Source organism: Malania oleifera, chromosome 10 (assembly GCF_029873635.1).
Source record: "Malania oleifera isolate guangnan ecotype guangnan chromosome 10, ASM2987363v1, whole genome shotgun sequence".
Taxonomy (NCBI): domain Eukaryota; kingdom Viridiplantae; phylum Streptophyta; class Magnoliopsida; order Santalales; family Ximeniaceae; genus Malania; species Malania oleifera.
This window is the reverse complement of record NC_080426.1, coordinates 45,455,255-45,471,669: the sequence shown is the minus strand read 5'-3', so window position 1 is coordinate 45,471,669 and position 16,415 is coordinate 45,455,255. Positions and strand designations below refer to the sequence as shown.

Sequence of the window (16,415 nt, the reverse complement as noted above, 5' to 3'; positions counted from 1 at the left end):
TGCAATAAAAGTAAATGAGACAGACTCATCAATTGATCAACTCAACAGAACATAGCTAACAAATTAATTTTTCTTATTTTCTTTTCTTGTTCCTCGTTAAATAAAAACCCTGATGCAAAGAGAGCCTTAATGGGGAAAAAAAGGGAAAAAAAAAAAAAAAGAAATTCAAAGACAATCATATGTTATACTATGATTCGACGAAGCAAAAGTAGAACACCAAACATACAAATTATTATTATTATTATTATTATTGGTTAAAGGAAGATTCCAGTACTACACAAAAAAAGTTTGTCATATCATGAATCAACCACACCACCCCAGGAGGTAACACACCATGCCAAAATTTATTCCATTGTCCAAGTAATCAGGCTACATGATTAAGCTCCTGTAAACACATGGTCTGAACAAACATATTGAAAAGAAATAAATAAACTGATCATATTTGAAATGGGAGTGAAACCAGGGAGTCCTGTAAACAGGCCAGGCATTAATCGACCGAAACTGGTTGCATGTTTTCAGCCTCTTTCCTCAGTTCTTGAAACAGTACAGTAGACAAGTACCGCTCTCCGAAGCTTGGATGAACAGTCTGCAATTCATTTCAAGAACCCTTAATGTATACATTTGTTACCGAAAATATTTACTTTGGTACAAAATGAGTAAATGGTGAAGGCAGGATTTTCAAGATGAATTTTTTTCAGAACCATTTAATCTCTAGTCTCTCTCAGCCAAGCCAAACAATAGACTAGTGATGGTATTTTTCAAGTGCATGCATCACTTGAAACTTGCACATTTGTATGATCAGAAAGCAAGAGGTAGTTTGTGCATACCACAATAAGTTTCCCTTTGTTCTCCGGCCTCCTTGCAAGTCTGAGAGCTGCAACAGTATTGGCTCCCGATGATATCCCAACCTATGGGAATCAAATGCCATCACAAAATTTAAAATCGAGTAATCCACTTCAAGTTGTTAGTTCTACAAGAAGAAAACATTATTTTATTGGGTATTTGAAACAATTGGATTGTTACCAAAAGCCCCTCCTTCAGTGCCAACTCTCTGGCCATGTTTATTGCATCTTCACTGCTGACCTGTGATGATAGTTTCAGTATATCAGCTAATCAAGCAATATCGAGCCAATCAATTGCTGATTAATTGATTAATTAAGATTACAGAACTAGCACTGTTGTTTGGATTTTCCCACTACAAATTCATCTTAAATGGAAAGAGTACAAGCACTTACCTCCAGAACCCCTTCCATTATATCCATGTCCAATATATCTGGTTTGAAACCAACCCCATTTCCAGTGATTTGATGAGGACCTATTCAATAGAAGATTATTAGAGAGAACAACCTCTCCTGCAACCAAATGCCAACCGCTAAACAGATGAAGACAGCCGTGATATTAAGCATAATAGAATGTGAAATCTAACCTGGTTTACCACCGTTAAGTACATTGCTTTCAGCAGGCTCAAGTCCATAGATCTATTGTAGTGAAAACATGAAAAAACAAAAATAAAAAATTGTAAAGACTTTGTTTTCATAGTACTTTTTTAGCAATAGAAACACGGATAGCTTATAAGAAATTATTACCTTGACATTAGGATTTTGGGATTTGAGGTAACGCCCAACCCCGGAGACAGTACCTCCACTTCCAATCCCCATTATGAAGATGTCAACATTTCCTAGAGTATCCTCCCATATCTCGGGACCTGTGGTCTCAAAGTGCACCTGTTTTGCAATTCACAGCCAAATCGATGTACTGCAATCTATTAAGCAATTCACAAATATCTAAAAAAAATCACAACTAATGTACGACTCATTTTAGGAGAAATGATTGAATCTTTCTAGAAAATTGAAACAATTTGAGAATGTAAAAAGAAGCGGATATGCCATGGATTTGGCACCTGGGAATTGGCAGGATTTGAAAATTGCTGCAGCATGAAAGCGTTTGGTGTGGATTCCAAGAGCTGATAAGCTTTCTTCACCGTTCCTCCCATTCCTTTGGTTGGGTCAGTGACGATTAACTCAGCTCCAAATGCCTTCATAGTCACCCTCCTCTCCATGCTTGTGTAAGAGGGCATGGTCAGGACCATCTTGTAGCCTTTCATGGCTGCCATAAATGCCATACTGATCCCCATATTCCCCGATGTGGGTTCGATGAGCACCGTCTAGTAGAGGATCATCACAAAGTGAGCGAAAATCTTATCAATAGGTGACCACGCATAAGAATTCAATAACAATACCAAAGAGGAAAACCAGGTTGAGGCAATATGGCGTTAAAATTTCAAATTAGCTAACCTTCCCAGGAGAAATTAACTGTTTCTTTTCTGCATCATTGATCATGGCATATGCTGGTCTGGTAACGAAAAAAAAGCCATAAATTTATTCATCAGAAACCAATAAAAAAAACAGATGAATACTAGGAAAACAATACGCACCAAAACTAGAGAAAACATGAAATTGGTAAAGCTCTTTATAGTGGGGAATATGAGAAATATACCTGTCTTTGATGCTAGCAGTAGGTTGCATCATCTCTTGCTTTACAGCTACATAAGCCCCACAGCCTTCAGTGACTTTGTTGAGAAAAACAAGAGGAGTTCGTCCAATGAGCTGAAAATGAAAGAGTAATTAACTGACCAAGCCCACCACAAAATTTGATGGAGGGATTCACCTCATGCAACATGCGGAATGTCAACCGGATCAGTATATTTTCAACCATCCCATTCACCAACTATTTCAATATACAGAAAATAAAAATAAGGGCCAAGTCCTAGTTAGTGGAAACTGAAGACAGGAGGAACTCTTCCTCTGTTGCTCACCTGGGCATGGATAAAAATGAGATTAATTCAAATCTCAAAAATATTTGAACCAAAATATTTCTTTTTATTAAAAAAAAAAAAAAAGGTAAAACGAAAACTAAAAAAAGGAAGATATTAACCAAATTACACACAACAAAAACATTAACAACCTGTTTCCTCCAAGGATGCTAAAGACTTACAGCACAGGGTCAGATGCCAAATGTTTCTTTTTTTTTTTTTTTTTGAATGTTGCTAAGGTGGTATTTGGAATATAGATTTGGGGCTTGGATTTCAAACTATGTCGATTTCAACTCAATATAATTTTATATATAAACTCAAAAGTGTGAAGTTTAAGCTCCAAGTTAATTTTTTATTTGGGTCCAGAAAGTTGCTTAAGCTGTGTAGAATTTCAGTGGGGTCTGAAGAAATTTAATATAATTTCATATGATTTCAAGCTCCCAATATATGCTGGGAATAAAACAAAATAAACTAAAAATAAAGCAGAACAGAGTGAAAAGCTCATCTTGAAGCTCAGCTTCTACCCTTCCAGAGAGAGAGAGAGAGAGAGAGAGAGAGAGAGAGAGAGAGAAGCTTACCTGGGAAACTTCCTTCTTGATATTGGTTGCAGGCAGATCCTTGGGCAGATCCCTAATTCTCTGAGAGAAAGAAGAATCAATTAAGGGCTGGGAAGTAGAGAACACCCTTGTTCTGAGTTGCTTCGTGTTGCAGGCCATGTTAAATCTGCTCTTCATCAAGCTGGCCATTAGAGGGGACTGGAAAGTAGCCTTGCTCATTTTACCGTAGGAGACTGAAGATTGCACCAACCTCACAGCACCAAGTCAATTATGAATCTGCAAACTGCAGTACGAACGAGTCCATTCCCCCTTGTGGGATACGAGTCCACATTTTATAACCTTTTAATTGCAATAAAAAAATTATGGAAAAAAGGGGTTTTTGTCTCGCGTCGTCAATCATCGCATGGCTGACGCTCATCCTGTGGGCGACCGCTACGACTGTTGATTTATTGAAAAAAAAAAAACCGAGAGTTTCAAAAGACAGTGATGATTAAAAATGGGAGGATGTCTAGCCATTTTCAATAAGTAGAATCTCATTGTCAAAGCAAATAAAAGCTTCTTTGGCCGTTTTCACCATACCTATTCATGGAATATGTTTGCGTTTTCATTGCTTGTAAAAATTTATTAGGATCTAATAAGGAACATCACATATCCAGTACAAATTATAAGATTAGGTGAAGTACTATGAGGAAGTTAAATATTTTCCACAATGATTTTTTTGGGTTTGACTAGCTATCTAACATCTAATGATTTGATGTTTTGTAGCAAAAAAAAAAAAAAAAGGGAAATGTAATGTAATGATTTTATGCAAAATTCCAAATAATACTATGGGCTTGAGGAGGGAAAGGACAAGATTAGATAATGACATTTACCAAAGTTTGGACTAGTGAATGCAGAGGTTGCCTTGTTGAGGAACAAATAGAGGTTACCAAAGTTGAGATTAATCAAGGACATAAAGGTTGGTTTGTAAATTGTAAAAATGTTAGTTAGACATTGCTTATATAAATTTCAAATAGAAAGTAATAATGATAATTATTATGAGTGAAATGTTAAGTATTCTCGGGTTTGTATCTTTGGGATGTGTACTGGATAGACAAAAGAGTGGACCCCACACAACCGTTTGGACCCTAAATGTGTGGCACACCTCTATGTTTGTCAATTTGTTTATCATGTATCTCTGGATATATAATTTCACCCATATTATAATGACTATGAAATTGACAAGAATCTTACTAATAGCACCATTTATGTTGATGGGGTAAGTAATGACTTGAGAATAACGTTATTACTAGAGGAAGAACATGTGGAGTGTATGCTTAATTGAAGGAGAATTCCCTTATATGTGTGGGTATGCATAAGAGACTTCATCAATTCTTGTATAATTGTAGTTGAACTTGATTTGACTTGAGCATCAAAAGCTTGTTGGTGAAGGGTCCTTTGATTAGTTTTGTTTTGCAAAAAAGAAGCAATAACTCTAAGCTATCAATATATTATATTTGCATCACAAATATGTATTGTCTACCAAAAACTTTAAAGAAGTTATAGTAACTTTACCAAGCAATGTGCAAAAATGTAAGGATAGCAGACCTTTTTTGGAGAAAATACTATAGCCCCAAAGAATTGAGTGGCTGAGTTATAGCATGGGCTAGTTGTTGGTGTATATGTGTACAATGCCCACCTCTCATGAGTTAATTGACACACTTACCTGACATATGATTTAGATGAGATCGAAGTGATAGACTGCAATGGTACTATAAAGATAAAAGACGTTCCTCTTCGAGACACAGGGGTCCGGGGCAGCGCCCCCAGTGGGGGTATGGGGGACAACACCCCCCAAGACGATATGACCTATCCAGTGTGAACGGTAGGTACAGTATGTAAATATACCTTGCTTGGAAATGATAATGCAAATCTAGAATGATGAGTGAGTTATATGGTTGAGGAAAATGAAGATCACTACAATTGGAAGATACGTAGATAAGTTTGTCGATTCCACTAGGGTTATGGACATGACATAGAGTGCAGCAACTTAAAACCTAAGATCAAGTATCTAATAAATGAGGATTTACGGGGAGATGTGTGGCTATCCATAGATAATTCGATGAATAAATAAAGGGATATAGAATCAATAGAAATAGATAAATTCTTATGAAAAAAAAAAAAATAAATAGCGTAAAATGGGGCTAAAATAAACCATCTCAAAAGAAGAACAAACAATAAAAGAAAATGAGAAATGAACGCTGACTAGAAGATGCCCGAATTTTTACCTAGTTGTGGTGCGCGGGCGGCACGGGTTGAACACATTGGTGATGGGGAGAACATGTGAAACACGTGTTATAATTTTTTTATTTCATTACATTTTTCTTCCATTCCATTATCTCATTCTAATTGTTTTTTGTGCCTAGATTTTTGTGCAAGTTTTTTGTTTTGTTTTGTTTTGTTTTGTTTTTTTAATCCAAACCGACTTTTGAAAAGTCGGTTAGATAAGAAATATTTTTAAATTTTTCCTATATAAAATATACATCAAATAATATGTTAAATAAATTTTCCATCCTTAATTATATATTAAATAATTTTTTTATGTAATTAGGAAGTAAAATGTCATTTTTTGTCTTAATATTCTCAAAAGTAAATTATTTCAAAATTTGTTTGTTATTGTATTCATTTTTATATAATTTTTTGAAATTAAAAAATTACCTTACTTTTTTTTTAATTCATTTGAATAATAAATAAAATGTAAAAAATATTTTTGTATTAAATGACACTTAAAAATATTTTTTTTATTTATAAATTTGTATTTAAATCTTAAAATTTTAAAATAATATATTTTATTATTATTTAAATTAAAAATAATATATATTTTATTATTTGATTTTGGGTGGGAGGGTTGGGATTTGGTTTTTGGGGGGGGGGGGGTGACTTTTGAAAACTAGGTTCTCAATTATTTTTTTATTTTGATAGTCAAGAATTGCGGCAGAATTTTTTTTTATTTTTTAAAGCCCAAACCGACTTTTGGAAAGTCGGTTCTTTATTTTGGAAGTTAAGAATTGCGGCTAATTTTGTTTTTTTTTTTTTAAAAGCCCAAACCGACCTTTGGAAAGTCGGTTGGATATATTTATGTAAATTTTTTCAATTTCCTACATTTTGTGTTTTTTAATTTTTTTTAATAATATTTTGGTAAAAAACTCTTAAAAAACTAGTCAGCCGCTCCCGCTGGCCAAGGGTGGACTCCTCTGGAAGGTGGCTGGGTAGGTGATCAGAAAAAGCCATTTATACGTTAGCCTAAAAGACATCGCAAGAGGCCAAAAGCCACCCGGCCCACCCACGCCCTTTGTAAACACAAATACAGACCATCAAAAGAAAGAGAAAAGGGGTTGAAAGTAGAAATGCTCTGTTTTTATGAAGTGGGGGATGGATGTGGCTCTTGGAGGCAAGCACTGGCCACCCTGCGGAGCTGCAGCTGATCGGAATGGAATACAACTCTTCTCTTCACCCAAAACGAAACGTAAACGCCCACGCCTCTCTCTCTCTCTCTCTCTCTCAACTCTTCATCCTCCTTTTGTCGGTGGTGCCGTAACCATCAATCAATTGGGAGGCTTCCACGCATGGTCCGTATCACGTCACCACTGAACTTGTGCAAAAGTTGAGACCCCGGCCCCTCTCTGTTGGGTTGTCCATGCGTATGATTCTGCATAAACTGCTCTACTTGGTCAATGCTGCCTATCGACTATCGATAGAAGTGTCAAGTGTGAGTAGGGCCGATCATCACGTGGATAGAAATTTTTCTGTTTTTAGAAAAAAGTTAAAATTTTTTAAAATATAATTATAGATTAATTTTGCATAAAGTATTTTTATTTTTATAAATAAATTACTATTCTTTAAAAGAATTAAGATCTGTATAATTATGAATCTTGTAAATTATTTTACTGGCAAAAAATACATATATCTTTTGAAAATAAGAACAAATAATCTTAAAAGAAAGTAAATTTAATAAAATAATAAATTACATTTATAATTTTTTAAACTAATCTTGAATACCCGATATAAAATTAAATTATGAAAATATATTATTCATTTATTTTAAAAATATATCTAAAATTTATTAAAAACTATAAATATATGTTACAAAATATTATTCACATACAATCGCATACAAAGCGCTTGTTATACTTACTAGTTTGATATAAATATATGTATACGTGTTTTTTGTTGGAATGAATATTTTTCAAAAAAAAAGTAATAATAAAATTTGAAAAAACAACTTTTAGCTAATTTATTTTTTTAAAAAAAAAATCAATATTTAAAGAAAATATGAATATATAGTATCAATCTACCTAATGATATCAATTTTCCCTCTAAAAATAGCATGTGTGTGCGTATGTGTGTGAAGATTACCTATTAGTTGTGATAAGGAAATAAATTATAGCTTCATAAGACCAAAAGGTATTAGGGAAAATTAAAGGCACCCTAATTCCAAGCTTGGTATAGAAGAAGGAATTGGTGTATTAGGACGGGAGGGGAGGAACCATAGAATCAAATTTATTACTCGATTCATTATATTCTCTATTCAAATTTTCATTTCATTCCTTTCCTACCCAATTCCATTACACAAACCAAATATGACGCAAGACTCTTTATGAAAAGTAACCATAAAGAAGTGGAGAGGCTAGAAGTAATTATAACGGATGTAACTTCCCTCTGAATTAATGATAATGTTGTGAATTATGGTTCACATTCTAAGGAAAACTATGAAGGAAATCAAGGTGTAGCAGGGCAGTATTTTCGTTATATTTGAAACCGTAGACGGTTTGGCTCAGGGCAGCGAGGCTGATTTCAAATTTTGAATACAAAGGTTAGTGTAGTTGGGTGTTCGAAGGGAAACCTCCGAAATGTTTATAAATATACCATTCTGGGTATATTCTAAAAGAAATTAAATGTAGCAACCAACCTATTTAGTTCAAATTGAGCCTTGGGCGACCGAACACATGAGTTCGAGCCACCGAATATTTGATCGGGCACCCAAAGTTACGAAGCAATGCTATTGACTTTGATTCGGGCTGCCAAAGCACGATACAGGCAACCAAACTCATTTAAATAACTTTTAAAGTTGTATTTGTTTGGGCGACCGAACCACGGTTCAGCCACCTGAACCTCGGCAGGTCAAAATTAATTTAACCACGGTAAAAACGGGTTAAGTTTGGTTAATGGTGTTTTAACTACTCAAACCCAAACGGTTATATTTTTTACCTTGTCTATAAATATGGGTTCATTTGCAAGATTAGGGAGAGATTAACCAAAATAATTAGCAAAAATCCTCTCTATCTCAAAATCTCATTTTGCCCAAAATACTCTCAAATTTTCACTCCCTTAATACATCTTGATAGTGTGAGAGTTTATTGATTGTCCTTGTGTTCATTAGATAGTGTTAATACTCCCATTTGTTTAGTTGATTGTTTGATATTATTTTTGGGGAGTCAAGCAAGAGTTTTCCCACAGATTATTATTTGATAAATTTAGTATTGGGAAAAACTCATTAGCTTAAAGATCTTTGCATTGTCATTGCAAAGATTCCTATAGCTTGATTTTGTTGTGTAAAAACATTTTTCTACAAGTTATATTATTCTTTCCAGTAACGCTTGAGCATATTACATTGAAGAAAATATTTTGAGTTGTTTTGAATATTTGCAGTATCTTTGAAACCATGATTATTATTAAGATTTGATATATACTGTTTCAAAGAAATAACTTGATTAAAAACTCTTGAGCATATTAGCGATCATATCTTGTTAAGTGTAGCTTGCACAAAAATATACATCACTGAGCTTACATTTCCTACATCGTTAATGTGTGGTTGATTGATTATATTGTGCGTATTGGGGTACATATCTGCTTTACTTGAGAAGCATAATCATTGTACTAGTTATATTGTGAAAATACTATTGTATTTCCAGGCATGTCCTAAGAGGGTTTGATCTAGTCCGGAAGGATTAGGTTGGGGTCAGCCCTGTGAATTTGACCTAGGGTCTTCTCCGCCCCGCAAGGAGAGTTTGTAAAGGTTGAGGTCAACCCTGTGCTAATTGACCTAATTGTATTAGGTGCCGCTCCACCCATCAAGTGAGCATTAGTGGAATCCTCGGGCTTGTGAGCTAGAGGCGGGGACGTAGGCACAGTTGGCCGAACCCCGATAAAATATCTTGTGTCCATTTACATTTTCACAATTTACATTTCTGCACATGTATGTTATAGTTTGAAAGAAGTGCATGATTTAATTTACGTTTCTTGTGTCTATCTGCACATTTGGGATTGTATAGAAAGACCCTAGGTTGCCAAATCATATTGACTTCTGACGTAACCTAAGAGAAAAGTTTAAAATTCCAATTCACCCCCCCGTTTGGGAATACACCAAAGCTAACAAATATATTCAGCCAGATCTGCATGTTGCCAAAGGATATATCCATAACACCGGTCCTATACTAGATGCATGCATTAGCCGTGGCTAAGAATGGGGACCTAGAAGGACCGGAATCTATTTCTTGGTCGGGTCAGTAGGCTCCATGTCTAAAATAATGAAATCAATGGGATAAAAGAACTTATCAACCTTTACCAGGACATCCTCGAACAACATCCCGAGATTTTTTACAGATTAGTCAGCTAAACTCAAGGTGACCGGGGTGGGTTTGAGTTCTCCCAAATCGAATTGTTTCTAGACTGAGTAAGGAAGCAGATTCATACTCGCTCCCAGATATAAAAGGGCCCTATCGATTGTGTAATCTCTAATTACACATGAGATGGTGGAAGCGTCGGGGTCCTTGAGTTCGGGGGGAGTAGAACCTAAAGAATTGAGCTCACATGCTCTGTCAATCTAACTCTTTTGTTCAAGTGCACCTTAGATTTGCACTTTTGGGTGCACAAGTCCTTGAGGAACTTAGCGTAAGCAAGCACTTGCTTAATGAAATCTAAGAGAGGAAGGTTTATCTGTACTTTCCTGAATGTGTCCATGATGGACTGAGTATTGGTTTTCTTTTTAGATTTAGAATGTGCTTGAAGGGCTGTTGGGGATGGCGCTGGAAAGACATAATGGGGCAATGCTCCTTCAGCAGAGGGAGGGGGAGTCTCGGGATTGCTCGTCGATTTAGAGGAGGAGGGGGTGCAAGATTCAGCATTGGGCTTTTCCCCCATCTTATCCTTACCTTTACCCTTGTTCAACTTCTCCCCAACCCTATTGTTTATCATCCTACCACTTTGAAAAGTGGTCGCCGCCGAAGCCTGCTCATGATATGTCGAGAGCTCAGCAGTATGCTCACATTCTACCCCATATTGGTCCTTAGGGTTCACTGGAGGCTGCTTTGGCAACTTGCCCTAATTTCTTTGACTCAAAAAGGTAGCTAGTTGGCCCATGGTGGCTTCTAGCTTAGCAATAGACTGGGAGTGGGAGTGGAGTAATTGCCGATCCACTTGGTTATTAGCCTCAATGTCCTTGAGGGCTTTCAGCTCCGTCTCTTGAAAAGATCTATCATATTTGGACTAAGGAGGAAATGGTTGCTAATAAGATGAAGGTCTAGGGGTAGAAATGGGAAGATTTTGAGATTTTTGGTACGGGCAAGGAGGTAAAGCAGTAGGTGATATCTAAGGTCTTTGAGATTGGAAACTCAAAGCTTGTGACCTTCAGGAGAAGTTAGGATGCTTATTCCACCCAGGATTGTACGTGTAACAACCTAAAAATTCTTACCTATATATAGACTGTAAAATTATGTTACTTTGATAACCCTTATAAAATCTACTATAATGTCTCGGTCCCAAAGTGGACACCAAGAATTCCTGTTCATAGAAACAAAACACCTATGCAGCGAAAAACATAAATTACATCACCATAATTACAATACCAGAGTTTTAGTAATTTTTAAACATACATACACATCTCTCCAAAATCATCCACCAGAACCCCTAGAAACTACTCAAAATACATCTCCCAAAATCACTTACCCTACAGACGGGGTAGTACAAGGGTCTCCTCTATATCCGAGTCTGATCTGCTCGTCTAACTGGATCACCTGAAATGTTTATAGATACTGGGATGAGACAACTCTCAGTAAAATGAAATATGTTATTACCAGTGTGAGGCAAATAAGTCTACGTGAGCAATATATTTATTAATCAGGCTGTAACTAGAATAACATATAAAGGTAAGATACATCATAACTCACACTTATGTCACTTAAAGTACAAGTGTTTATTAACTTTCTATTTAATCATACTTTTAGCTACTATATATATACTTTCTGTTTTCTGAAAATCTATATACATATTTATAACTGTGAAAACTTTCCTAGATGGATAACTGTATGTCATGATTTAACCCTCATGATAGGGTTGTACAACCCGTGGACTGGACTTAACACTAGCTGGCCTACTAGGATAAGTCAACTATAAACCTCTGCCGTCAGATTGGCCGCCTCATCCTGGACTATTAGGGAGTCTTTGTGTAGAGACCCGAAGAATTATAGCAATTAAATGATAAAAGAAGGAGAGTAAAATGAATTTTCTTAAGGATTTTCAGCAGGGTCTCGTCGACGAGTGAAAAAGTGCTCGTCGATGAGCAGGATTCTTGGGCTCGTCAACAGGGACATGCATCTTGTCGACGAGAAGATACCAAAAGGACTGTTTTCGGACTCTAAAATTTCTTGACGAGGAGAAGGTGTTCATCGACAAGCTCCCTTCATTGACTCGTCGATGAGGAGATGCGACTCGTCGACGAGGCCACGTGGACAAGCTTTCTATATAAGCTTAAAAACCCATTTTTCTACAAAGAAATTTACAGAAAACCTCTCTCTCTCTCTCTCTCTCTCTCTCTCTCTCTCTCTCTCTCTCTCTCTCTCTCTCTCTCTCCTACGACTCTCTCCCCCTTCTCTCTTCGATTTCGGCCCCCTTCTTTGCCGGTTCGACGATTCGAAGCCACCATGTCACTCTTGGGAAGATTCTATGCACATCTGCTGGAGTAATTTGTTGGTTAGGCTAACTTGGGGACCATCCAAAAATTTGGTAAGTTAGTTAATTTCAATTTATTTAGGTTTTTGGTGTTTATGGACTGAGAAGAATATGTTAGGTAAGATAATACTGAGGTTTTGTTGGGGGAATTCAGGGTGTTGAGTTAGGGAACACACAGGTGTGATTTTGGGTGTTTTGTGGGCTTCTTAGAAAGCCAGGTAAGGGGATAAATTAAGTCAATTTTCTTATGAAAATATATTGATTATTTTACTGCATTTAATTTCAGGTAAATATGTATATTGTAGAATTATGTTGGAAATAATGTTGTTGATCAGAAATATGGTTTTCATGTATAATATCATAAATATGATTTTAGAATAGATTTTATGTACTGGATATCACCCCTTTTGCGTGGCATGAGTAACATTTACCATGGAAACTATGATGATGAAATATTATGCTTTCAGAATAAGCATGTTATTACTATTTTTAGGAAAATGTTAAAAACGATACTGGGATTTTCAAACAATGGATGTTATATGATAAGCTAGCGTAAGGGCCGTAGATTTTATATGATATGTCGGCGTAAGGGCCATAGAGTTTATACGACATGTCGGCATAAGGGCCATAGATTTTATATGATATGCCGGCGTAAAGGCCGTGGATCCTATATGCTATGCCGGCGTAAGGGCCATGAATTTTATATGATATGTTATGCAGGGTTTTATGAAAATATTAACATGATAGTTATTATTATGAAATAGTCATGTAACATTATTTGGAAATATACTATACGTTTTCAGAACCTAGTTGGCTTGATTTAGGCTTTCACGAAGCATGGTATCGTAGCTATATGATCACAATCATTTATATGTTAGTGCTACCACTTGTCGTAAGGGGCAGTGGGAGATCGGTAGTCGATGTGGTTTTACGGTAGTACAAGCGTCTCTCTGGTGTCCGGATCATTAGGGGCAGACCCATTGTACTCACAAACCTATGTTGATCTAACTTGGTCGGCCAGCCATTGCTAGGTCTTGCCTTCGGACCGCACAACCCAGTCATGTGGGGGTAAGACATGACACCCGCCAGCTATCCATCTAGGGTGCTATTTCATATACAATTATATGAGATGATTTTTATGTATAAAAACTCAGTATGATATACCATGTTATGAGAAATTATGTTTTTCCTAGATATGTTATGGACAATTTTATCAAATATGATTCATGTACTGTTATACGTATAATATGAAAATTCTCATATTGTCATACACTGATATTAGTTTATTTCCCTTACTGAGAGGTGTCTTGCCCTAACTATATAAACATTTCAGAAACTCCAGATAGAAGAGCGGATAGAGCTTCGCAGCGTTAGAGTTCAATTGTTCTACCTTGTCTAAAGGGTAAGCCATTTTGCTAGGGTCTGACGGATTTTAGGTGGTGACCCTAGGACACTATTTGAATATTTTGGGATGTGTGTATGCATATGAAAGTTGTAGTAAAACTTCAGTATTGTATTGGATGGATAATTTGATATGCATATGATTTTACATTTCTCGCTGCTTAGGTATCAGTGTTGTATTTCAGGTATATCCTTGGTACCCATGGGTCCAGGTTGATTATATTTTATCAAGATTATTATATTAAGTATAAAAAAAATATTTATGGTAAAATAGGCAGGTTGTTACACTTCATCTCTCCCAAGGCACAATCGACTACTTATAAATTCCACACTCTATCTGAGATATGTGGTTGCACTCTGAACTGTAATGGTTAAGGTACCATGCTCTGTAATTTGATCTGGTCCATCAAGGTCTGATATTATATAATACTATTTAATATATCTTACTATTTTACCATGATTCTGTTTCAACTGTAATAACTATGATTTTGTAAAATTGTGTTAACCATAATACTGTAATAAATGGATCTGTGTAAGCTATAATATATGTATGTTATGGTTTTGTAATATTTTATATCATGGTTTTATAATCTGAATATCATGGTACTGTGAAAACTGTATATCATAGTTATGTATAACCGTGTAAACTATAATTCTGTAAAACACTGTATAGTCATAGCTCTATAAATAAAATTGTATAATCTGTGTATCATAATTCTATAAAAACTATATAGTCATAGTTCTGTAAAAGTTATGTAGAATTATATACTATACCAATATTCTCATGCCACACAATTATTAAAACTCATTAAATATAATCTATAAAACTATATAATTTCTTACTCTGAATTATTCAAAATCTTACTCTAGAATCCCATAATCATATACTATATTTTACTGGTAAAAATCTCTAATTTAACTGGCATAACATATTTCCCTTACCTGACTAACTGAGACTCATTTATTATTTACTAATTCACACCTACGACGTTCAAGATTCCAAAACCCTAAAATTATATATATATATATATATATATTTCCCAGTCAATCAACAGAATTTCCCAGAATAATTATCCAATTCACATTTTTCCGAACCACATGTTCATAATTTCCTAGGCTATAAACTATTATCATCTTTACTTGAGTTCCCGAGGAAGTATCCACTAGGATCCTTATCTTGTGCCTGCGGTGTTTGCACCAAACCCTGTATTTCACATCAATCCCAGTTTAATCAATTCAAACTTCAGTATAGTTTTGTCTAACACAAATCCTAAGTCCAAAAATACCTAATAATCATAAAAACCTTAAAATAACCCACTTTTGGGATGGTGTCCAAGAACTCCAAACCAACAATCTGCTCCGGGAATCTTGCAGAGAATCTCCCCATAAACCTCGTGGCAGTTCCCGATCATCAAACCGAGCTTTAATGAAGCGAGGATCATAGAGTAAGGTGTACAGGCCAAAATTTAGAGAGAGAATGAGAGAGAGACTATTTTTCTCTCGCCAAAAACTAATTTTCACTTATATATAGATGGCTAGCCATGTGGCTTCGTCAACGAGACACGTGGCCTCGTCGACGAACCCAAGGAGGGATTTTGTCGACGAAGGTAGCGACATCATTGATGAACCATTAAGGTATGAAATTCCCCTCTCGGTATCTCTTCATCGATGAAACTCAAGTACTCGTCCACGAACCATACAAGTAAGTTCGTTGATGAAACCTAGGGGTTCGGCGGCGAACCCTAATTTTGCCCTTCTTTTGAATTTCTTTTCTCCCATTTAACTCCATTTTCCTTATTATTATTTAATTGCTATTATTTTTTTACTGGGTCTCTATAGTACGTGTTCAAATATGGGTCAATGGTCAATCTATCGTACCAATTGTGGTGGCCTTAACTTCCTCCTATACAAGCTCAAGCGGGGGAGGTGCATTGGGGAAATTATAGCATGTGTGTGAAGGATCAGAACAAATGGCAGACACCTCCGCACACGCCACAAGGTGTGGTTGCTGTCCTAAGGATAGGAACTGATCTAACTTTCTAACTATGGTGTGCAGTGTGGGCGCAAGGTCATGGTCTGTGGCTAACTCATAGACTCCTTTAAGATTGGAAGTGGATGGTTGGGATGGTCTACAAGTAGCAGCAGCATGCTGCTGAGAATTCTTGGTGAGGTTCTTGAAGTGAGCTCTGGCCTTATTCTCATGTTTGGTGAGGAAAGTACCTCCACAAGATGCATCTACCATGGACCTATCACACTCATTAGCTAATCCTGTAACGCCTTGCTAATTTTTTTTTTACTAATAAATACTATGAAATTCCACTGCTCCGTTATTTTCTAATTAATATAAAACCATCAACCGAAGCAGCGAGAAGCTGAATCCATACAATTGAGACCATATATAAATAATACAACACCAGAGTGCTAACATACTCCCACGGTATAAATACACAACTGTATCTCTCATAATATACTTCATCTGAGACTAGAACTAAACAAGGAAAACCTTCCCCAAAATACTCACTCTAACAACAGGCAGCATTGAAACCCTTCTATCTACGAGCCTGATCTGCTCGCCTCACTAGATCACCTGAAAAATATAAGTTAAATGGGATGAGGCAACGCTCAGTAAGAGGAAACATGCTATTACTAGGGTGTAGCAA

The 16,415-nt window shown here is 36.0% G+C and overlaps 2 protein-coding genes across 2 annotated transcripts; both read right to left on the bottom strand.

Moving 5' to 3' along the window:
• Window positions 1-223: 223 nt before the first annotated feature.
• LOC131166866 (bifunctional L-3-cyanoalanine synthase/cysteine synthase 1, mitochondrial) lies at window positions 224-3,978 on the bottom strand. Its single transcript, XM_058125477.1, has 10 exons — window positions 3,391-3,978; window positions 2,497-2,606; window positions 2,295-2,352; window positions 1,901-2,164; window positions 1,587-1,724; window positions 1,427-1,478; window positions 1,236-1,315; window positions 1,024-1,083; window positions 828-908; window positions 224-586 (listed from the first exon to the last, which is right to left on the bottom strand). Exons 1-10 carry the CDS (start codon window positions 3,586-3,588, stop codon window positions 488-490), a joined length of 1,140 nt encoding a protein of 379 aa, XP_057981460.1. The 5' UTR covers window positions 3,589-3,978; the 3' UTR covers window positions 224-487.
• A 6,222-nt stretch (window positions 3,979-10,200) lies between these two features.
• LOC131166656 (uncharacterized) lies at window positions 10,201-15,997 on the bottom strand. The gene is made up of 2 exons (XM_058125234.1): window positions 15,665-15,997; window positions 10,201-10,635 (listed from the first exon to the last, which is right to left on the bottom strand). Exons 1-2 carry the CDS (start codon window positions 15,995-15,997, stop codon window positions 10,201-10,203), a joined length of 768 nt encoding a protein of 255 aa, XP_057981217.1.
• Window positions 15,998-16,415: the final 418 nt, after the last annotated feature.